This window comes from Pleurodeles waltl, chromosome 6 (assembly GCF_031143425.1).
Source record: "Pleurodeles waltl isolate 20211129_DDA chromosome 6, aPleWal1.hap1.20221129, whole genome shotgun sequence".
In the NCBI taxonomy this organism is placed as follows: Eukaryota; Metazoa; Chordata; class Amphibia; order Caudata; family Salamandridae; genus Pleurodeles; species Pleurodeles waltl.
In genome coordinates, this window is record NC_090445.1 from 1,225,716,446 (window position 1) to 1,225,741,521 (window position 25,076).

A 25,076-nucleotide genomic window follows, 5' to 3' on the forward strand; every position below is an offset into this window, starting at 1 on the left:
GAATCTGATGTCCAATCTGTCCAACAGTGTCAATATTTCAATAAAAACCTTTAGATGGGCTTTCAACAAGACAACAGTCGTAAGTAAGAACTAAGCTGGTCAGACTTTATAGAGCAAAGAAACATAAAAACAACCTTTCTTGACAAACCTACCTGGTTCGATACAGGCCCAAATTGTGCCATATGCAAATTAGGACAAAACAAACTCAGGATATTGGAATTCAACAGCAACACCAGAATACCAATTAAGCAGTGAATAAATTGCAACAAAACATACTTTATATATATGATCAATGCTGGAAGCAAAATTAGATGATCAGAAAACCAGATTTCAATAACACTATAGAAATACACACAAGTCAGAGCCGGGAATACCACTGACTGATCAATACTTAAGACTCCATGGCCCCAACCTGACCTTCTTATTTTTTGGGCTGGAATATCACCAATCAATTCCTTGAAAAATAAATTAAGAATAAGGAACTAAAAGTACCAACGGGAAAGGGAGCTTATACTACAGGTTGACACAGTCCGATGTGGACTCATCAAGGATGCTGAGATTCACTTCTGGATGAAAGAAGACAACCCAGAAATGTAGGAGGCTGGCCTATGTAGTGTGCAAAGCTAGGCACACTGTGCAGGGGGTCCAGGCAACCACACATTGGTTTAGAGGAGTAAAAACTAGACCACCTAAAGTTCTAATTTTTATGGTAGCTTGGTTGAGCAGTTAGGCCAGTCTTGGAGAAGTGCAAAACATTTGTTGTACTCACAGCATCAGTCTTGCAACTCACACACTCAAAGGAATAACTTGAGAACGATTTATAAAAATAAAATAAAATTATGAAAATTTTAAGACCAAGTTCATCAAAATTGGTTAAGTACTTTGAGATATGAATTTTTGAAGTTTAATAAAAAATGGCCTTGTGTGTAATTACACACCATAGGAATCAATGGAGGATAACCTTTAAAAATGCATATAAAAAGCGTACACTAGGTTTACCAAGTTCTTTTGCGGGTTGGTCGAGGCAGTCGGTGGGAACACTGTGCCAGCTGGAAAAGTTCTGGCAGCTCCGGCTCTGGCAGGAGCAGTGGGAAACAGTCTCTGGAGCTGGTGCAGGGCCACTGCTGGGAACCACTTGGAAAAGCACTGCACAGGAAAGTTTAAAGGTGAATCCTGGGGTCCCCTTAGAGTGTCTAGGGGGGGGCACCGCTGGAACACAGCTGCATCCTTGGTGCAGGGCACAGGTCACAGGGCGGTTGGGTACAGAGCAAATTGGTGAGCCAGGAGCTGTGCACAAGGATGCCCTCAGAGCCAGGAGGTAGGTTAGTTCAAGGCCATTTGCAGGACAACAGGGGTACTCTGGCGGGAGGTTCGGGTTGTTTCTGAAGTCCCTCAACTGTGGCTTCCTCCTGGTTCTTTTACAGTCCTGGCTGGGCTGTTTTTGCAGCTATCCGAAACTAGGGGACCAATACCCAGGGTATTGGCACAGTTCAAGAAAATGTGCAGCAGGTCCACAGTTCTCATGCCTTGGATCTTCTTGGTGCTGGTCTTCTCTGTCCGTCGAATCTGATTTCTAGGTATGCCCACCAAATTCTGTATTTTGTGGGCATTTTAGGGGCAACGTAGTAGTGATAGGTCTATCTTAGGATGACTACACCCGCTAAGTGACCACTTCCAATGGGCAGAGGTCACTTCACTACACCCGATTATTTAAATTTCCTCCATCTTGGATGGAAGGAAAATAGCCAAAGAGCCTACCTTGCGTGCAACACCTTGATTGGGGGGGGGGGGGGGGGGAAAGGGGGGGGAGTGGATGCATGCTATGTAGGGCCACTATAACTATCCCTTTGTTTGATTTTCCCCATCGTTGCCCCTGCCAAAAGTGGAGGTTTGCAATGGGGGCGGCCATCTACTGATAGCAGCAGGCCTGGAGGGTAATAAATCCAAACAACTCAGAATGATAAATCCAGTGTTCAGAGTTGCCATCATGTAGCTGTGAAACTAGTACTGACCAGTGCCCAGCACATGTGTTAAACTGGCTGCTCTGTTCACTCTCTATCTCCCAGGTTTGGCAAGGACACAGTGGTGGCATAATGCACATGTAGCTTTGGCATAATGCACATGTAGCTTTGCTCTCACACACAGTATAGTGCACCCTGCTTTAGGGCTGGAAGGCCTGACAGAGGGGTGTCTTACACATAGCGCATGCAGTGTATAGTGGACAGGGCACACAGGCAGGGTGCCACGTCGAGTTTGTGTTTTAGGTTTGCACCAGAGCAATCAATAGTAGGACTGGGTGCATGGCCCAAGAGGATGGCACAATCAGTGCTGCTGCCCTCTACTCTTAGTACCCCAGGCCCTAGGTACCATTTACTAGGGACTTATAGTGGCAGCTGAAGGTGTTGCCACTTGTTACAATGCACCACAACAGGTTAGGGAAAAGAGCTCTGACCCAGTGAACCTCGTTAGCAGGGGCCCTGGGCACTGACAACTTCTAGGCTACATCACATACCAGGCAAAAAGTGGGGGCTAACAATGTCAAAGAGAGGCCTTTTCTCACAATAATTACTCACCATTCCCCCAGTAATTCCTGTAGATAGTGAAAACAATATCAGCCAATCACATCACTATATTCTGATACATCTTACTATAAAAACTTAAGGAATATTTATGAGTGACTTTCTACTAACCATATACTTTGTCACAAGATTCCGCAATTGTTTGAAATCCACTGTACCAAGTGGAGAAAGTTCACACAGTAATTTGAGAATGAGTTGTTCAGTGTGTATTCAATAAAATACAGACAGACAGGAACAAGCTGTTAAAGTGAAAATGTTTAAACAAACATTAGCAATAAATTAATCTGATAATTACTTTCTTTACATCGGTTGTTTTAAGTACAAAACAAACGTTAACCAGTGTGCTAGGTGATTATAGTGCTATAATAGTAGTGCAAAAAGTCACAAAATACAAAAAAATCCAACTCAAGCGTTCCTTGGTTAATAAAGCAATTGTAATGTAAAAAAAAAAAATGTCTACTAAATGCATAGTTCATTTGAGATACCAGTTTAATATTCAGTGAATCACATGGTACAGTGGCAGTTTAAGTGGTTCTGAGGTCCACCTGTCAAGGTGATGTACTCAAGGATAAGAACGCTAAAGACATTAATTGGAGCCGCTCTAAGGACAGTCCACAGAATCGTTGGGTGAACAGGGCCAGTGAATATTCCTTTTGCAGGCCTCGAAAATTCAAAAACGTTACCAGCCCAGCAGGTCTGGTGACTTAAATAATCTACTCAACCTAAATGTGATGCTCTTGACCCATAAACTGGTTTAAAATTATTTAATCATAAGCATATATTTGAATTCACTGAGCCATCATTCTCTTCATTATTAGATATGACAGCACCTTTAAATACGTTAGTGCAGCATGTCTGCTGTACAAACAAATCTTGTTTAATATACTAAATGTTTGCTCCATATATAATAATAATTTAGCTGCATTTAGGATACACATGACCCATGACGTGCCTCTTACTCAGGGCCACTGGTATTATGCAATTGTGAGGCAGCAGCAATTTTGGGATAATTATAGAATTGCTGCACTTGCCACATAATCTATCATCTTCTGCATAATTTGCAGATTCTAACAAAAAATTGTTTCTAGTTCAAGCAGATTGAAAAAGCTGCCAAATATGCAAAGGCGTGTTGCAGCACAGTAAAAGGCCCTTTCCAAAACTGGACTGGTCTCCTTTCTATTGCTTATTGCTATATTTGGGTGTTAAATTAGTCCTAATGAGGTGCACCCAATGCCCAGAGAGGTTTACCAAGTTTAAAAATGACAAAATAACGAAATATTATTGCAAAATGTGCTACATTATGCTGCATAATTAGCTTTTTTGCTGCATAATCTATTCAACCCTGCAGCATAATTTGGACGTCTTGTTTAGCATAACTCCATTGGCCCTGCTCTTAGTTCATTAACAGCATTGTCATCAGTGCGGGGCAAGAATGTTTCTCAGATCATGGTTCAAAACTTTCACTTATGTAACTGAAGCATTAAGTGGTAGCGGGCTGTCATTTCCAGTCAGCACATTTTACATTGAAACAGCCACAAAAATTCCAAGTGACATGCAGTGTTACCGATGAACCTATATAGTGCACAAACAGTAATGTTTCAGGGGTGTGGAATTCCTATAGCCCGACTCCCAGGACATATTGTTTGGGATCAAGGACAACAAGTTTTTATGTTTATTTTGTCCTTGGGACAAGTAGGCCTGGCCAAATGCAGCACAAACCCTTTGGCTACCGGTTTACATGGAGGGGAACTGTCTGAAGGAAAGGTCATATGTATGTCTATGTTAATGCTGTTCAAACTTGTATTTATAGTTCACTAATGGAAAGCCTTTATTATTAGGGTGATCAATCAAAATAAATTTAAGGTCACACTGCATTACTGACAGCGGTTTCAGTAAAAAAAAAAAAAAAAAAAAAAAAGGTGTGTACACATTTGAAAACTTTAACGATACGAGGCTATGTATAATGCTCCCAGAATGCTTTTGGATTAGATGCAAATGCTTGCAGAAGCTTGTAAGCAAGTGTGTTGATTATTTGCTTTCAAAATAAAATTGAGGGAAAAAAATGCATATAGGAAAAACCTGTTTTGTTTAATTACTGTGAAATTTTAGGCAGTATTTATTCGAGGCATCATTTAGTAAACTGATGCATGCTAGTATTTCCAAAAATATTCATAATGGAAAATCAGTGTAACCATTTTCAACAAGATTATGGGAAACATTAAAAAAAACAAGCACTGGCATAGCCAACTGATCCAAAATTGGTGGTCAGTCTTCTGGTTTTGTCAATGCGTGTCTTGTTTTGATATGACTTTTTTAACACTTTGTTGTGGGAGCTGCCCTCACCACTGTAACACATTGACAAAAAGAAAAAAAATAATTTGGTCTACACAAAGCACACATTGCCATAGTAGTTCCTGGCACTGAACAAAACTACTTTGTGTGCCAATATGCTCCTTGTGGAACAGCAGAGTGGTGTCCCTCACAGTAAAGCCAGTATATAGATGGCTAGAGAGAGAAATAGAATTTTAATAAAAACAAAATGTCTTGGTTAATGCCAGACCTAATTGGGGGCCAAATTCTTAAAGTCACAAAAGTGCACCCATGATATATGTCTTTGAATTAGTGCCCTTCATAAATTCACAAGAATTTAAAGTAGACCAGGAAATCTTACATATTTGTGAACTTTATTTTAGCATGAGAAAATATGCATGTGTAGATTTGCTCATGTGAAAATCTGCTGAGCGTTTACAAGTTCATTTCCCCTCCAAACACTTTTCTCCCAATCCTGGAAGAACTACTTCTGCCCTTGTCAGGAGTACATTTCCAACCATTCTCAATGGGGAAAAGATTAGAGACTCGCAGGTGAAAATTCTTAAAACATGCATTTACTAGGTTTGCACAGACCCAAAGGCATTCCAGCCCTAGTATGTAGATTTGCGGAAAGGTGGCAAAATAATTAAATTGCTATAGTAGGGCTTGAAATTGCCTATATTCAATCCCTACTATATTATTAGCCCTGGTTCAATCAGAAAGGCTGTTATCAGCACCCTTACATAATGAGATTGCTACCATAATTTGTCTCAGCACTACATGCCACCAAAGGGACAAATAGATTTTTTTACAGGACAAGTAGATTTATAAAGCAACCTGTCCCATGGACAAGTAGATATTTTATAAAATTCCACACCCCTGTGTTTGGAAGTCAAGTTTCAGCAAATATTTGCCATTTGGACATCACCAAGTTAAGAGTTCTGATTTGTTTTGCTCCTATATAAATCTTTGCCTCACACTTCTGAATTACAATAAAATGCATTTGTAATTTCAGATCTATTTTGAATATGTGTACTATTCATTTACAAGTTATTTAAATGTGTTTGAAAAAAACTAACATCCTATAGCCTTTTGTTTCACAATGATTGTCAGACAGCTCGCTTTACAAAATCCTCTAACTGTAGTAAGAGAAAAAAAAGACTAAATACCATTTTCAGGATACGATAAGCAGCACTTAGTATAATGACAAACTGACATGTAACCTCTGTCCTGGACTAGATCGCAACTGTGTCAAGATAAAACAATATTTAAAGCATCTTTATTGCTCATTCATTTTCTGAATGAAAAGAACACCCGTTCCTTTCCAGCTCAAGCTCACGCCCCAGGAAGGACCAATAGGTCCTAAAAATAGCTTGACCTGATAAAATCACACTTGCCAAAGCGGGCGGGTGAGTGGATTTTTCAAAGCCTGTTTTGGTCTGGATTTCCATTAAGGATTGTGTTGACGTATTTCAAACCCTACAAGTGGCAGGGCCTGCTCATGACATGGGTTGATTTCAGTCTTTGGACTGCTGAGCATAGTACCCAACAATGTAGGAGAGCATGTAATTTCACAGTATGCCTAGTGGTGATTCATCCCTACTCGTAAAAGAAACTAACAGGTTACTTCGCTGAACATATCGTAAAGCACTATGCTTAGTGGCGCCTACAGGAAGACAAAATTATACAGCCATATTACAAATCACTGCCTCACATATGACTGACTGCCTACGTAAAGCACACTTCACGCCCCCTTCCAGGAGTAACCGAATATAAAGCAGGAAAAATCATTATATGTTCTGGGGCTTGGAGCCACGTTTAGACCAAAAAAAATACTTTCTGGGGTACCGTACTGCCACATCACCAGGTATGCTTCCCCACTACAGAGCCTAGAAAATTATGGATTTTTTTTTTTTTACCCTGCAATTTAATACTGAGGTCCCCTCTAGGCATAACAACATCTCCCCGCCTACATTTACATCACACATTTTTATATGATTTTTTTGTTTATTTGATTTTTAACAATGCACCTTTCCTACCCAATAAGGAATGTTTTTACTAATACAACTTACATTTCTTGGATTTAGAATTTCCAAAAACACTATTTCAATGACCATATTCCTTATATAATGAACTCATAAGTTAGGTTTGTATTATGCAAATATTTCTTCTTATTAATGCCATATAAAACTATATTCATAGTAATCATCTGACCCCTCTTAAAATATTTGAGGCATGTGTGTGAATATGTCACATGAAACACCCCTCACTGTATGTTTTTTCTTCCAACCTGTATTGTTTAATCGAGACACATTTGAAGTGCTTCAACGAGTGATACTCTATGGTTGTTACCACAACAACAGGTGAGAAGCATATTTCGCCAAATGAGGTTTCATTTTTCTATTTTTATGCTGCAGGTGAAATCTAATCTGTTAATACTTGTGTAACATTTTATTCAGCCTTGGAAAATCCAGAACCACCCCCATCACCCTCACTAAAGGTTAAAACACATGTTGGTTGTAGGTTCCCGAACATCACAACAAAGAATAAAGGAATATAATATGGAACACTGCTGTTGTAAAATATTAACTTATTTAATCTATTATTTTCTGATTGTTTTGCTACAATGTAAAGAAAACAGTACCAGCATCACTAATGCAACCTTTATAAGAGCCCAAAAAGACAAACTAAAGTGGCTTGGCAGCTGCCACAGAAGGTAAAGAAGAACTGGAAGAATCGTGTCACCGAAATATTGAACAGTTTCTGCTGGTGCCAAAGCCTGGCTTCCAAAGGACTGGGTTGGTCACTGCAGTTCAATGTGGGAGGACTGGTGTTGTTCATACATCAGCCAACTATAACAGCTTCTGAATGTTCTGTATTGGTGATTAAACTGCTTAGATGATTATAACAGTCCCAAGTATCATGCAGCAGCACCACTAACTTTTAATCGTTCTAGCACCAAAGCAAACTTTTATCCGAATAGGGTGGAGTGGTCAAAAGACATGTCGTCCATTAGGGACACTTGGACATCCTCAGAAAAGCAGGTTAATTACATCCAGGAGTGTCTCCTAAGGACAACAATGGTGCAAACAGATCTGCTGATGCAGTCTGTAGTGTCCAGTCCAGCTCAAAGCACATACTTAACTGCTTTTGGATCCCCTTGTATAGTGTGGGCTGGTGCTGCCTTCAGATCCTACAGAGTAGCCAGAAAGATCTCACCGGCCACGTCCTACAGAACATGGGTGTAACTCCCCAGAAAACAAACTGCATTAAGAGATCCAAGTGTCAGACTGGCCAAAGAAAACAATCGCTTTCTGAAAGGATCAATTCTTTTCAACTCCCTATCTAGAGGGTTTTTCAAAAGAGCACTGGGATTACCATTTCTTGTCATGGCTCGAAATATCAGGCTCTCTAGTGCAAGGTGCACTCTAACGAAGTTCTGGTGATTGAGGCAGGTATAGTTTGCTTAGTCACAGGTCGACTAACTGGTGTGGCAACAGCATGGCATAGACCATATAGCCAAAAGGGCTTAATTAAATACAACGATTCAAATGAGAAGAATCATTCTAGCTTTCAAGTGATCTAGTTTGAATATTACTGATGACAGTATGGGAGTGGGAGTAAAGGAGTAAGAAACTTTACCTGAAAGGCTGATCCACGGGGCACATGACTTGTTGGTAAAACCGTACAGTGAAGTCTGGACCTTTCTTGTTTGCTCCATTTGCAAACCTGTGCTGTTTAATACCCACTCATGGTTCTCTTGAACGGTTTTGCTCAGAGTGTCCGTGAGCACATTCTGGATGCCTGGCTGATGGACAGCTGTAATCCTAAAATTGCTCAAGGCTAGCAGTTTCCAGATTGTTTGGGCATCCAGGGGCTTTAGACCACGCCCATCCCTCTCTTCTTGTTCAGATAATGCATTCTCATTGTACTGTTCATCTGGACAAGCAGGGAGTTTGTAACAAAGAAGGAGGAAAGCCTTCAGAGCTAGATGTACTTTGAAAAGCTGATGTGGAAGGTCTGTTCCTTCCAAAACTAAGAGCCTTGAAACTTAAGGTGATCCAAATGAACACCCAAACCTGATAGTGAGGCATCTGTTACTATTCTCAGAGTTAGGATCTATTGCTGAAACTCATTCCGTTGACCGGATTTTCTGGAAAACACCACCAGCTGAGAAATTGCTTTGTGTGCATTGTAGGGGGCTGGTCTGATTTGTAGTCCAACCTAGGGTACTTACACCTTATAGCAGGTCCAGTTATCCCGTATTAGTGAAATGTAGTAGTGTTCTAACAGCTTAGGCCCTCTAGGGGATAGTGTGGATGAGCAGCCAAGGCCTAACTAGGAGACATGCAAAGCTCATGCAATACCACTGTAGTCACACAGTACTCACACACATGAAAGAAAATACTCAGTGTTACAAAAATAAAGTTACTTTATTTTGGTGGCACAAATGCCAAAAATACCTTCGAGACTATACTCCCTTAGGAGGTAAGTATTATACACAGTATATAAACTATTATGAAGAAATAGCTCTAAAAACAGTTAGAAAACAGTGCAAATAGTGAAAATCACCATAGTTAGAAATGAGCCTAGGGGGGACACAAACCATATACTAAGAAAGTGAAATGCTAATGTCGGTTTCCCACCTAAGCAAGTGTACTGTGTAGAGGGGCACTGAAATTATTAGAAAACATGAAAATAAAGTAACAGAACCTAGCCCAGATCCCAGGAAAGCAGGAGTAAATCACAGCATCTTTCCTAGCACAAACAAGAACACAAGAAAGAAGATAGCTGGACATCAGGACCATCAAGACTATTTCAGTCCACCACACGTGTTGCTTGACCCACGCACTTCTTCAGGAGAGGGGACCCAAGCCACAGGTCGTCGCAGCAGAGGGGTGCCTGCTGTAGCAGGGAAGAGACTCCTTCACTTCAAGGGAGATTCCTTCGTTCTTCTGGTGCAGGCTGAAGACTGGCTGTCCTCTGAGGAGGAACGACCGGGAAACAGTTGTAGGCAGGAGCTGAAGATACAATGTTGCAGAAGACATCTTTGCTTCTTTGTTGCAGTTGTAGAGTTCCTGGAGGGTCCAGATGCTGTTTCTTTGGTAAGAATGTGAAATAAAGGATGCAGAGAGTTCCTGCTGGAGACTTGCAATCCGAATGCGAAGAACCACCCAAGAGAGGGACCCTAAATGGCCCTGAAAGGGGGGCTGGTCACCTAACCAGGTAAGCACCTATCAGGGGAGGGTTCGGACATCACCTGCTGGCACTGGCCACTCAGAGGCTCCCAGAGTGCCCTGCCATCTTGGAATCCAAGATGGCAAAACCCAGGGACACTCTGGGGGAGCTCTGTGGACCACCCCTGGGGTGGTGATGGACAGGGGAGTGGTCACTCCCCTTTCCTTTGTTCAGTTTAACGCCAGAGCAGGAACTGGGGGTCCCTGAAACAGTGTAGACTGGATTATGCAAGGAGGGCACCAGCTGTGCCCTTCAAAGCATTTTTGCAGGCTCTGGGAGGCTACCCCTTCCATGCCTGTAACTCCTATTTCCAAGGGGAGAGGGTGTAACACCCCTCTCCCAAAGGAAATGCTTTGTTCTGCCTTCCTGGGCACGAGCTGCTTGGACAGGAGGTCAGAAACCTGTCTGAGGTGGCAGCAGCTGGGGCTGCCTGGAAAACCTCAGAAGGCTGTTATGGCAGTACTGGGGGTCCTCTAAGGAACCCCCAGAGTGAATGGAATCATACACCCAATGCTTGTAAAAGCCTTTTGGTATGGATTCAAACATTTTTTTATACCAAACATTGCCATATTCGGAGTTACCATTGTGAAGCTGTACATAGGTAGTACAGTGCACGCGTAAAATGGCATCCCCGCACTCACGAAGTCCTGTAAAGTGGTCCTGGACCACGTGGGGGCACCTCTGCTAGTGCAGGGACGCCCCTCACACACAGGTACTCTGCACCCAGCTTTCAGGGTTGGAAGGCCTTGTATACAGGTGACTTATAAGTGACCTGGTGCAGTGTAAAATGGCAGTGAAAGGGTGCATGCACCATTTCACACAGGCTGCAATGGCAGTCCTGTAGAAGCCTTCGTATGGGCTCCCTATGGGTGGCAAAAGAAATGCTGCAGCCCATAGGGATCCCATGGAACCCCAATGCCCTGTGTACCATATACTAGGGACTTATAAGGGGTGACCAGTATGCCAATTTGGGATGAAATACTGGGTTACCAGTATGCAGTGACAAAATTTAAAGGAGAGAGTGCATAAGTCCTGGTTAGAAGGATCCCAATGACAGTCGAACACACGGACATCAGGCAGAAATTGGGGGTAACATGCCAAAAAGAGGGTACTTTCCTACACGCATTGTTAGGGTCAGTTTGTCTTCCCATTTTCATCAGAGCTGGTCCCACTGATCCTTCAGACATAGTTGCAGGGGTCTGATGTTCAGCCATGCATTTGGTACTAGGAAGAAGCAGGATACCATTGATCCTAGGAGAAATTAGATTTGCCTCTCTGTTGGATGGGCTGTTCTGATTACATTGCAGCAATTCTGAAGGAAAGATGCAACTTATTTACCTAAGGAAACATTTTTGTGTCTACTGTATCGAAAAAGGAAGGCAGTTCTTTTGATTTTTCTCCTTCTGCAGACAAGTGTGGGTTTTAAGTGGGGTTTTAAGTTCAGTAGGGCCATGAGACTGCCAAGTTGCCATGTCACCTGCTCAACCAATAGCTTCAGCTTAGGATCGGATAACTTTCGCATTTTTTCACTCTAATGAGAACCACTGTTATCTTTTCTCAATCTCTTTCAAATGTGGATACTTTGTACAGAGGATAGGAATAGGTCCTGCTTACAGTATTTGCTGTTGGATCCACTGTGAACTACTGATGGAAGGGTAGTCCCTGTAATGTATAAATGTGTTGCCCATACCAATGCACGGGGCCCTAAGTTAGCAGCAGGGCTGTTAGGCTCTCCATAGGTTCTGTCTCACAGTGAAAAAGACATTTCTGGGTGGTTTGGTGTGAAAGCACATTTGATAGTAGGTGTAATATATTTAAAGTACAATACATATATACAGGTGTCTTAAAGAGGTTTAACTAAATTAAGAATATAATAGGTGTATTTTAGGAATATTTCAAAGCAGATTAATGACAAACAAGTTTATTAAATAGAAGGAGCCTATTTTAAGGCAATATGTAAGAATATTGACGTCTCAAAGTTAAAATAATATAAAATTTCATGGACATACATGAAATTTTATAAAGGTCAGGTGCACGACACAATACTTCTCGTCAGACACACTTGGGGAAGAGAAAGTAATATAGGGACAATAAAGAAATTGCCTAAATTCAACTATTAAACCAATAAAAAGACATGGCACACCAACAGTCAGCTGCTGAGTAGGCAATATAGAAAATGAGAAAATAATAAGACTTGTTTGATCATTTATGAAACAGGATTTCATAAAGAATGCTATGTTTGCACTGACTGAGTACGGGGATTTCAGAAAAATATTTAGATATGCAATTTCCCACTACATTGACAAGGCTATGTATTAAATTCTTTAATCAATAATGTCAGAGATAACATCAAACACAGAGCGTTCATACTATTAAATGACGTAACATTAACAATGTGTTTATCAATGGCTTGAGATTTTTAAAATCCCCATGACCAATATTGTATTGGCTGGAATGCTGGAAAAAATGGCAGCTACACCACATCAAAAAGTTCATGCCTCTAGTACTGTACCTCAGAAAATTGCATGTCAACATTCAACAACTATTCTGAACATAAAACACAAGTTTTACCTACCATAGGGGTGCGAGTGCTCCATCTGGAATTTCGTTTTATGGCACCAACTACAATGCTGATTTCTCCCTGAACAACATAAATATTTTTATCCACCATCCTCTCAACACTAGGAACAAAAATAAAACCCAAAATTAGGGAGACGTTTACAGGTTTATTTTTCAAAAATGTGCCTACTGTTTCAAAATACAATTGTTTAGTTAACTAAATCTGGATCTGGTAAATACAAGAGAAGAGAGAGTTTCTGCACTGGTAAACAAATGTGCAGGTACTTACTGGAAAAGAGGCATTAATAAGAAAGAAATGACTAAACAAAAAGGAGACATGCAGGCACAACAAAATGTATTCTACAGATTGCAACTTTAGGGATTTTTCAAACCGCAATATGGAAAGACAACCATTACAAAGATTGTGTGTAAAGAGCAGTGGTTACAAGGAACTCTACTGGTCAGGACATATCACATAATTTACTTGCTACGGTGTTTTTTATCCATATGTAGTTACAAGGACATCCCCTAGCCTTGACACAGTGAACTTCACAATTTCAATATCAATCATTTCACCAGTAGTCTATGGGGGAAGGGGGTTGTACGCGGACAAAAGAGCATACATTGATTCTTCCTGGCTACACAAAGATAGCATTGAGTACTAGTGGTTCCATGATTCCTCCTGATTGTTGGTAATGGCATGTTCGTGAAGAGGCACTTCATGGAAGGGAACATCAGCTTTAATTTTATGTGGTTGAGAACTTTTAGGTTACTCAAAAGATGCATTTTCCTTTTAGCTCTGAAGAGATTGATGGGGAAGGCCTTGCAGATATTTATAAGAAAGTTGGTCAAAGGGACAAAGCAATCACTGATACTATAACGTGCGCCCTCCCCATGCACAGTTTTCTTAACAATAATATTACTGCAAATACTACAGTCAGGGATGTGGAATTCCTATCGCCCGACGCCCGGGACATCTTGTTTGGGGTCAAGGGCAACAAGTTGTTATGTTTACTTTGTCCTTGGGACAAGTAGGCCCAACCCTCTGCAGCACAAACCCTTTGGCTGCCTGTTTACAGAGAGTGGAACTCTCTGCAGTTGAGGTAATGTGTTTCCAAAAGATAATGCTGTTTGAACTTGTATTTATGGTTCATTATGTGAAAGCCTTTATTATTAGGGTGAGTGCTGTAAATAAATGTTTTAAGGTCACACTTCACTACTGACGTTGGTTCCAGTACAAAAAAAAAAAAACTGTGTATACACGTTTGAAAAGTTTAGGCTATGAGGCTAAGTATAATGCTCCCAGAATGCTCTCTGATTAGATGCAAATGAAGTGTCATTTAGTAAAATATGTTAATGCATGCTAGTATTTCCCAAAAATATTTCTAATGGAAAATCAGTGTAACCATTTTCAACACGATTATGGGAAGCATGAAAATAAACAAACACTGACAAAGCCAACTGATCCGACATATTTTTATAAGTCTTTTAGTTTCATCAATGCATGTCTTGTTTTGACATGGCTTTTGTAACACTTTTTATTGTTGTGGGAGCTACCAGGCCCTCAACATTGTAACAAACACTGGCAAAAAAAAAAAAAAAAAAAAGGTTTTTGAACTCTAAAAGCACACGTTGCCACCAGTGGCATAACAAAGGCCCTGCAGCCGACCTCCAGGGGGCCCCTTCAGCACAGCCCCTGCCCAGAGTGAGTTTGGAGAGGGGGGGCTCCTCCATGTTCTTTGCAAAGGGGCACCCTCCAGTTTCGTTACGTCACCGATTGCCACTGTAGTTCCCGACACTGAACAAAACTACTTTGTGTGCCAATATGCTCCTTGTGGAAGAGCAGAATGCGATCACTCACAGTAAAGCCAGCCGAAAGAGAGAGAAATAGAAGTTTAATAAAAACAAAATGTCTTTGTTAACACCAGACCTAATTAGGGACAAAGACCCACATATAGGTAGCTTTTTGCATGTCGCAAACAGCAACTTTCGCTGTTTGCAACGTGCAAAAAGCACATTGCGATGCACAAACCCAGTTTTGCGACTCGGAATTAGGAAGGGGTTTTCCCTTCCTAATTGCGACTCGCAGTGCAATGTAGGATTGTTTTGTGACCGCGAACGCGGGCGCAAACCAATCGCAGTTTGCACCCATTTCAAATGGGTGCTAACACTTTTGCAAAAGGGAAGGGGTTCCCATGGGACCCCTTCCCCATTGTGACTGTCACCGTAAAAAAAAAATCAGGGAAGGCAGTGGTCCTGCGGACCACTGCCTGCTCTGAAAAAAATGAAACGAAAACGTTTCATTTTTCGTTTTGGTAATGCATCTCGTTTTCCTTTAAGGAAAACGGGCTGCATTACAAAAAAAAAAAAATAATAACCTTCTTTATTGAAAAGCAGTCGCAGACACAGTGGTCTGCTGTCTCCAGCAGGCCACCATCCCTGTGAGGGCCGCCATTCGCAAAGGGGTCGCAAATTGCGACACACCTCATGATTATTCATGAGATGGGCATTTGCGAAGCCCTTGCGAATCACAGATGGTGTCAGGGACACCATCCTACATTCGGATTTGCGACTCTCAAATTGCGAGTCGCTCTGACTCGCAATTTGCAGGTCGCAAATCTGAACCTACTTACATGTGGCCCCAAATTCTTAAAGAAAGTCACAAAAGTACACCCATGGTATATGCTGTACCCCTATAAAATATTTGTGAACTGTATTTTAGCATGGGTAAATACGATGTGTAGATTTGCTCATGTGAAAATCTATTGAGCATTTGCAAGTTCATTTTCCCTCCAGCCACTTTCTTCCCAACCCTGGAAGAAGTTCTAATTCTGCCATTGTCAGGAGTAAATGTCCAACCTTTCTTATTATGGGAAAATATTAGAGAGAAGCTGGTGAAAATCTTTAAAACATTCAGGTTAGTAGGTTTGCAGACTCAAAGGCATTCCAGCCCTGGAACTATTGCTTACTGCTTCCTCCAGCCCCAGTATGCAGATCTGCAGAAAGGTGGCAAAATAAGGAAATTGCTACAGTAGGGATTGAAACTGCAAGTATTCAAAGCCCTACTATGGTAGTAGCCCTGGCATTATCAGAGAGGCTATTATCAGAGCTCTTACAAAATTAGATTGCTGCCATAATTTGTCGCCACACTACATGGCACCAAGGGGACAAGTAGATCTTTTTACAGGACAAGTAGATTTGAGAAGCAACCTGTCCCCTGGACAAGTAGATATTTTAATAAATTCCACACCCCTGTACAGTGATATTATCAATGATGTTATATAAACGTGTCATGAGTGCTGTAATATTTGGGGTAATTGAAGTGCATGGCGAGGGCACGAGTTATAATTATGTAAAGTAACTAACTATAACTGCTGAATTTCTATGGTTTTATATGTTTGAAATGTGAGCGTAACTATAATGTCCCTGCAACCTTTGTTTTTTAAAGTGAATTTCTATTGTTATTTTAATCCTATTTCCTAACTATAATAATGTAACTTTTGTTTTTAAGTGAATGTGTGTTTTTTTTTTGTTTGTTTTTTTACACGCAAAGTAATTAATTACTTTATGTTAATCCGACCACCACCTTGCATTGCCTTTGCCCCTACAGCCTACCCTACGGAATTCATTAAGTGCTTCTTTGTTTGGTGGAGCTATGATCATATTCCTGTGCATTAAGATCACCTCTCCAAAATCGGTGAGAAACACACTTTTATTAAGCTGTCCATCATTCTGGAAAAAGGGGGGGGGGGGGGGTGTTGAGGGTGGAGAGAACGTAGCATACCACTAATGTATATGGGGCAGGGCCAAAAGGGCGAGGCTTCTATGCCATTTTACATACTTGTAGTTTTTAGAAGGAAGAACACAATCTGTGGTCTCAGTAGCAGATGACAAGAAAGAACTCACTCATCACAGTAACTATCTGAGACATTGCATTTGAAAAAAACAAGGACGCAAACACCTCCATCGGGGATTACAGATAACTTTTCATGGTAGAAAGGCAGAGAAAACACACTTGCTTTGCCTCGACCATGAGCAAGAAATTAGGATGATTAGTACTTCACAGAAGTGAAGCATCAACCTGGGCAACTGCTTTGTTAATATGTATAAGTGCCTTCTGTTTACGTTTTTATCTGTGAAAAGAGCATTGTGCCACAAGAAATCGTGCACTGCATATTTAAGATAAATACGCAGGACAGGATTATAGGAAAGTACCCTCTTTTTGGCATGGTTACCCCTACTTTTGGCCTATTGTCAGTGTGTTTTGACTGTGTCATTGGGATCCCGTTAACCAGGACCCTAGTGACTGTGCTCTCTCCCTCTAAAGTTGGTTGCTCAGTACTTAACACACCCCACAACTGGCATACTGGTTGGTGCTCCATATAATATGGTACCTAGGTACCCAGGGCTTTGTGGCACCAGGGGTTGCAGCATGTTTTGTGCCACTAATGGGAGCTCATGCAAAATGTCTGCAGGCCTGCCATTGCAGCCTGCATGAAAAGGTGCATGAACCCTTTTACTACAGGTCACTGTGCAAGGTCACTGTAAATCACTCCTATGGCAGGATCTCCTAGCCCAGAGGGCATGGTGCAGGTACCCGTGTGTGGGAACCCCTGCATGAGCAGAGGTGCCTCTATGAATTTCAGTACCATTTTTCTAGACTTCGTAAGTGCGGGGAGTCATTTTACCCATGTACTGAACACAGGTCCCACTACCTGTGTCCAGCTACATAATGTTAACTCCGAACCTGGGCATGTTTGATATCAAACATGTTGGAATCATACACCTATACCGTTACCAGTATTGGTTGTATGATTCCTTGCAATCTGGGGGCTCCTTAGAGGACCCCAAGCATTGCTCCTACAAGTCTTGAGGGGTTTTCCGGCAGCACACGCTGCTTCCACCCCCACAGAATGGTTTCTGCCCTCCAGCTGCTTGACCAGCTTAAGCAGAGGAAGGTAGAACAAAGGATTTCCTTTGGGAAAGGAAGGCAACACCCTCTCTCTTTAGAAATAGGTGTTACGTGGCTTGCGTGGTTTAGCCTCCCCAAGTCACCGGTATGCTTTGAAGGGCACATTTGGAGCCCTCCTTGCATAAACCGGTTTGCACCAGTCCAGGGACCCCCAGTCCCTGCTCTGGCACGAAATTGGACAATGGAAAGGGGAGTAACCACTCCCCAGTCCATCACCACCCCTGAGCTCCTCCAGACGGCCACCTGATCCAGCCATCTTGAATCCAAGGTGGGCAGAGGCCCCTTAGAGCATCTGAGTGGCCAGGTCAGGGAGGTGATGTCACAGCCCCCTCTTGATAGGTGGTCACTCTGCTAGGTGACCAATTCCCCTTCCTGCGCTATTTAGAGTCTCCTTCCAGGGTGGGTCTTCAGATTCGATGTGCAAGATTCCAGCAGGACTCCTCTGCATAATTTACTTTATCTTCTGGCCACTGGGAGTGCAACTGGACCCCCCCAGGAACAGACAACCTGCAACTCTAGCGACGACTCTGCTCTGCAACATTGTTTCTCCAGCTCCGTCGAGCAATTGCAAAATTTCCCTGGCTGTGCATCCTCTGAGGGAGAGGAGTCTTCAGCCTGCACAAGAAGCAAGAAGGAATCTCCTTTGGAATGAAGGAGTCACTCCCCTGCATATGCAGGCACCAACTGCAACGACAACCTGCTGCATGGATTTTCTCTCCTTCGGAGCTGCATCGATCCTGCATCACAGGAGGTGGTCTGGAGTGGTCCCTTTGGTCCTCTCGCCAGATGTCCAACTTGGGAGATGGTAAGCCCTTGCCTAGCCTCGCAGGACAGCACCCTGTGCACCGCAACTCTTGAAGCTACCAAAACTGGTTTGTTCCTCCTACAAGGGACCTTCAGGCTCCGTGTAGCCCTGTCCTCCAGCACTCTTCCCTGCAAAGCACAGTCTCCTGTATGTTGCTCCAGTGACATGGAACCCCTCTCCAGGTGTGCAGAGTGGGCCTCACTGCGACTCCTGTGCCAGCTGACTGTGGGTCGCCTGTGGGGCCTGCCTCCTCTTCTTGTCATTCTCACAGCTGCTGAGGGTCACCTTGGACTCTCCTTCTAGGGTCGAGTCCCCTTGGCCTTGCTGGTCCTCTTCAGCCTTGCAAAACCTTAACAGATTCTTGCATTTGCCCAGGCTTGTTGGTGGTATTCCAGTACCACTGATTGCAACACGACGGCCGACCTAATTGCATCACTTCTGGAACTCCTCTTCTGCTCCTGTGCTGCACTCCCTGACTCTCCTCATCCAATGTCAACCTGGTCTTGCATCCACAGAAGGGTGGGTAGTGGCTCCTGGCACAACAGGACACTCCAACTGGACTTGGTCCCCTTCTTTTGCAGGTCCTCTTCTGTCAGGATCCACCTTTGGTTTCTTCCATTCTTGCCTGGGTCTTGCACAGTCCTTTTCCAAAGTTCTCTTGTGGGTTTGGAGAAAAAACAGGCACTTACCTATTCTCTCCTGGTCACTAGGGGGCATCCTGGTAGTTACCTTTTGGGGTTCCAAGTTCCTCCAGCTCCCTCCTACTGATTCAACTTCCTTAGGGGGGTGGGGGGCTGCCTTTCACATTCCACTTACTTCGTATATGGTTTGGTCTCCCCTTAGGTTTTTACTATTTCCTACTGCTTTTACTATTGCTTTCTATGCTAATCAATGACTTCTAATGCGTACATAATAGTGTGTTTACTTACCCCCAGAGGAGTATTGCCTATACAGTATTTATGTTACTATAATAAAGTACCTTTATTTTTTTAACACTGTGTTTTTTCCATGTGTATAAGTACTGTGTGATTGTAGTGGTATTGTATAAGCTTTACTTGTCTCTTAGATGCGTCTTGGTTGCTCATCCACAGCTACCGCTAGAGGGCCCTGGCTTCCTAGACAATGTCTACACCTCCATAATAGGGGATACCTGGACCTGGTATAAGGTGATAACACCATAGGTGCTCACCATACACCAGGCCAGCTTCCTTAAAAGAAGGAAGGGTGGCTGTCATGGGCCCCAGAGACCACCACCTCCCTGGGGCTAGTTCACTTTGGAGGGGGACGTATGGCCCACTTTGAGGAGCCAATTATGGCCCTGGAGACCGCCACGCACAGGGCCAACTCTTGCTGTGTCCTGGGGTGCCCATTATACAACTATATCACTGTAAATCTTGATCTCACCATGCACTGCTAATTACCCCAGATATTGTAGCACTCATGACAACTCCTATTAAGTTATTAAAAATATAAATGAAGCATGAGAAAATTGTGCGTGGCAGGGGGACAAGTTATAGTTACTTGAAATAAATGACTAAGTGCTGAATTTCTCCTGTTTTGTCTAAGTAAATTCCCTCAAACCTTTGTTGTTTTTTTTTTTAAGTGAAATATATATATATATACATACATACATACATACATACACACAGCAATTGGAAGTAGGTAGTTAGGATCAACGCTTCCCATAGACGAAGCGTTTTTAAATATATATATATATATATATATATATATATATATATATATATACACATACATACATATACACACACACATATACATACATACACACACACACACTCAATATTTCTACTCGCCCACTCACTATGGTGGCTCATATTTTTTATTTTAAAGTGAAATATTTGCCTGGGATCACACAACTGAGACAACCCTTTGAGTCAAGTACATTATTATAGTTATGGTCGATTTTTCAAGTTACTCGACCTGCAAGTCTAGTGAAAAAATGTTTGATTCTTCGACCTAGCTTCCATAGGAAAAGTGGTTTTTTTTTGCCAATAACTATCGCCGTTTGACGAAATTTTCTAAATTTCAGTCAGTACAGGGCCCCATGCATGTTGCTTGACACACTTTAGTTCCAATTTTTATAATCTATCCTTGCTTGAGGTCAAGCCTTCTAGTCCGTTGTCATGGACGGACCATTTTGGCCAAGTTAGTGGTCAAAAGTGGAACTATCACATAGAAGAATCTAAGCATTCCTAGGCAGCATTGGGCACGGCCCGACCCACTAATATTACCACCTATCTAACAGAAACCGGAGGTTGGAGGGTCCCAATGAAAATATGGGGCAACAAGTGAATGACTTTAGTTATCAAAAAGAGATCCCGGACACCGGCATTCTGGATTAATGATCAACTTCACACGCAAAAAAAAAAAAACAATTCTGCAAGTGCAAGGTATTTACATGGTGCAGAAAGTAGACTGCTGCAATAAGCTGAGGTATTTGAGCTTTCCGAAACTCTACCAAAAAGCCTGTTGAGAAACGCGAGTGCACTATTTTAATGATAAAAATAATTGTTTTACAAAACCGGGAAAGGTTGTTTTTAGGGTTGTAAGAGCCCTCTCCAAACCGGCTGGCTTGGGGCCGGGGGGCTTATCTATCCTTAGGAGATGTAATTAACAGGCTAGTTTTTTTGCTGATGAAGTGGCTAACATCTATGCTGTAGTTGAGGCGTAGGAAGATAAGAACCTCGCTGCCAGAGCTATTGAAGAAGTATACGTGGCCGTTAAGTCAGGTGAAGATGCTATCTCTGAACTATTCACTTTAAGTGACTACTACAGTTTTGAGTTACTGCTGGACTATCAACCCGGATTTCCCTCTGACGCCACTCCCCAACAGATTGTTAAAATGGGCCCTGGCTCTCCTCTACTTGGATCTGTCTGCTCAATGCATCTTTGACAATCTCTGGGGCCAGCAGGCAAGAAACATTGCATCGTGGGATCCTTTAAGAAAAAAAAAATATCACCCTTGATGCAGACAAACCTTGAAACTTCCGTCCCGTTTCTTTCCTCCCTGTTTTTTTTTTACTTATATACTCTCTTCTCCATGGGTTACAATTGGGTTTTACCCCAGACCACAGTACGGAGCTGGACGACTGCGGTATTAGGGAATCGTGCCTTACTCTGGAGTCGCTACTTTTAGCAGGAGCATACCTTTTCAAGTGATCTCGAGTACCTCCTCTTCCTCCGTTCGCAAGCTGCCCTATGATGCCCCGCGGGGCACCTCCTGGAGCCCCACGCCTTTTTACCGTACATGCTCAAAGCATGGAAGATCTTGTTCAGGCGTATGGCATTGCCCTCCCCCACTTAGCATGTGGTGAAGCACCTTGGTGTCTATCTAGATTTCAACCTCAGGACAGAGATTGCGGCCACTTGTTTGGGCTACTAATAAGTCTTCGAAAAATCATGTTTTTTTTGTTTCCACTGCCCGAACAGAGAATTGTTGTACAGGTCCTAATTACATCACAGCTGCACTATGGCAAGGTACCTTGCTTGGGTATCTCCAAGTCCCGTTTGTACAGTTAGTAGAAAGTGCAAAATGTAGCTACTTGGTTACATTCCTCGTTACGCTTCAGTTTCCGCTCATTTGCATGAGCTTCACTGGTTATCTATTCAAAAAGGGATTCAATTTAAGACATGGTCGTGCACAAAGCTTTGACCGGGAAGGATCCCAATTTTAGCACCATATCAGTATCTTCCTATGCTCCCAAACATGTTTTAAGCTCAAGTAATCTGGGCCCTGCAGCTATTCCTCGGACGAAGCTGGCTAGGTAAGGTGGTAGGTCTTTTAGATATTTTGGCCCTAAACACTGGAATCTGCTTTCTCCTTGAATTTCGAAATGCCGCCTCTCCGGATATTTTCCAAGAGAAACTCAAGACCTTGCTGTGCCTCTATCCTCTCTTTATTGGCACTGGAAAGCCCTTCTGGGAGCCAAGCGCGTTACAAATGCAATCATGATTTAAAGTAATAACAAGATGTGGTTTTGATATGTTCTCGCATTAATTTTACAGCGAATGCGTTTGCCCGTTTCGGTGGTGTTCCGTCCAGCGATCAAGATTACCGGGTGGCAAATCTCGTCAAGGATGCTACTTTGCCAGCCCCACTCCTGGAATGAATTAAAAAGGCAGTATACTGTGAAGAGCCAGGCCTGCTTGAACTCAATTGAACCAAAACGCACTAAGGTTGTAGGTTATCTTAATTATATGGAATCACAGCTTAGCTGTGACTTAACATCCTGTCAAAGGCCGCACATCACTTATTCACTTCCTTATAGTGAATAGATTCCGAGTCCATATAAAGTCTAACCGCTATCATCCACCTTCCCACGGGAGACAAGACTAGTTCGAAATATAAATCTACTTTACCCCGGTCCTTGATAATGCAGTATCCTTACCCTGATTCTTCCCAATTCCCGAATTAATCGATTGGAATTTACCAATTATTCCATAGCGTAGTAGGCGTTTTATAAATGCCACTTGCAAGCACTCTCTTGCGACACCCAACCTCCCACCCCCACCTCTTTTTTATTAAAAAAAAAAGCCTCACCTGCATAAAGTTTTCTACCACCTGATTCCAAGATAGTAGTGCTTCTTTATACGCAGGGCTCTACGCGGGGTGAAGTGGAGATCCCATTCCACTATATATATGAAGGTAAGCGCGTTGGGTGGGTGGTCGGTCCCAAGGCACGGCGAAACACTCGTGTTACCAGAATGAGGAAGATCAATTGGCACAACCGGTAACAGCGATGGGTAAACTGCGCTGACGTGGTACTGTGCACACTAACCCAGTATCTGGACGCAGTTGTGTAACCAATCAAAACAAAGTTCATTAAGACAAGCACACATGTCCTCGAACAAAACGTGAGTATTTGACAACGTTTCTACCAAATTCAGAAGTTAAGTAAGCATCAACTCGCTACAGATCGCGGAAAATAAATGCAACTCGACCACAAACAGCAGAGACAGACTCTAATGTCACTGACTCGTGCGTAATATAAATGATAATGGGGGGGATGACGTACACAATGACTTCCGGGTCCTAACTGATTAATTTCACCCCTTGCCTCCGGAAGCGGAAGGGAAGCTTAGCTATCATACGGCATCCCGTATGTTTGTGCCTACGTGTCTTTCTATGCCTCCCCGAAACAAATGGCATAGATGGTGTTGAGAGGCACGAAAATACTGTTTCAAGCAATATGGTTAACTGTATGTTCTTTCGTTTACCATAATCAACATTGTGATATTAGAATTTTTTGTATGGCAATATTAATGTATGCTATGTTTTAGACGCCACTGTGCACACTTACAACACATCGCAGACATAGAAATGTAAGTGCATCTTTTGATCGTGGAAATGTGACATTTGCAGCAGCAGTTAAGGAAATCCGGTGGTCTGAAAAAGCCCTGGGGTAAATTATTATTTAAATTGAGGTACATGAAACGTAGTGGGGTTTTTTCTGTGCATAATAAGTAAGTGAACTCTGACAGGATGTCTGTATGCTTGTCAATTAAATAGAACCTAATCTGCTGAAAGATTCGAATTCAGCAGGGCACAATCAGCCTGTTATCTCTCCAAGGTCGCTAAATTAAATCCCAATAAATTACGGAGGCTAGAAACAGCAAAAGTGAATTATGTAGCACTATATAAAGATCAGAAGCGATGTGGCCTAATGGCCAGCATTGCTGACTTTGGAACTGGAGCATCGGGTTTAAATCGCTGATTTGGGAATTCATAAAGGTAAATTAAACTTTGAGTAATTTACATTTATAATTTATTTTTACACCTTTGAGTAACTTTACTACTTTTGGCTATTCTAAGAGTGTGAAGTTACTCAACAGTGTAGACGTACGCATCTCTGCCCCCTGAAAAAGGTGGTGGCGTCACAGTTCCGAGTATGTTGCTACTGCCAAACAAATACTGGCAAAGCCAAATGGTTTTGCCTATGTACATCTATTGGCTTTGTAAATGTTTTTCAGACATGGTGCATGGGCTGCTGTACAACACGGCCTAAAGTAAAACAACGAAACGCTACGATGTGGCCAGCTTTTACTGAATCATAGTGCATTTTTTTCCTTTAACCCATGTTTAACAGTAGCCCTTATTGCTGTGTAATAAGTCTAAAAAACTTGAACAAAGCCAAATACCACTCACAATCGCGAGATCTGTTCTTCTCACTGCACAGTTGTAGCTGGGTTGCCAAAAAGGGGCAAATAAAAGTGAAACAGTGATCGTAATAATGAAGGAGGTGGCACAGCCTCACTGATACTACAAGCAATAGATCCAAAACAATTGTGATTTCTCTTTATGGCATGCAAGGGTAATCCCACCAAAATTTATGTGTTTCAATTGTTAACTTATTTTATGAAGATTTTATTCCTTAGCATTATGATGGCTTAATGCCCCGCTTCTGATTGCTTTATATTGATCCCTGAAAGGGCCCACCATGAGAATGCAATTTCAAAGCGTTCTCCGTCCAGTGAAAACATGCACTAAAAAAGGATGTGTTAAAAATCTAGAAGGCTTTGTGTAGGAGGCTGGCCTGGTTTGTAGTGGGCACCTACCTTATACCAGGTCAAATTATCCCTTATTAGTAAATTG

At 42.3% G+C, this 25,076-nt stretch overlaps 1 protein-coding gene across 3 annotated transcripts in view; it reads right to left on the bottom strand.

The window, feature by feature from the left end:
- The window catches only part of GBF1 (golgi brefeldin A resistant guanine nucleotide exchange factor 1), a 1,570,387-nt gene extending 1,546,904 nt beyond the window's left edge, over positions 1–23,483 (bottom strand). For 2 of the 3 annotated variants that reach the window (XM_069240539.1, XM_069240538.1), the window contains exons 1-2: positions 23,025–23,483; positions 12,703–12,808 (exon numbers count right to left, since the gene is read on the bottom strand). In XM_069240539.1, coding sequence (XP_069096640.1) covers positions 12,703–12,798 — 96 coding nt within the window. In that variant the 5' untranslated portion in view covers positions 12,799–12,808; positions 23,025–23,483. Of the gene's footprint in view, positions 1–2,690; positions 2,819–12,702; positions 12,809–23,024 lie in introns of those variants that run through there. The other variant, XM_069240540.1, reaches the window with a different exon arrangement.
- Between the last annotated feature and the right edge of the window lie 1,593 nt (positions 23,484–25,076).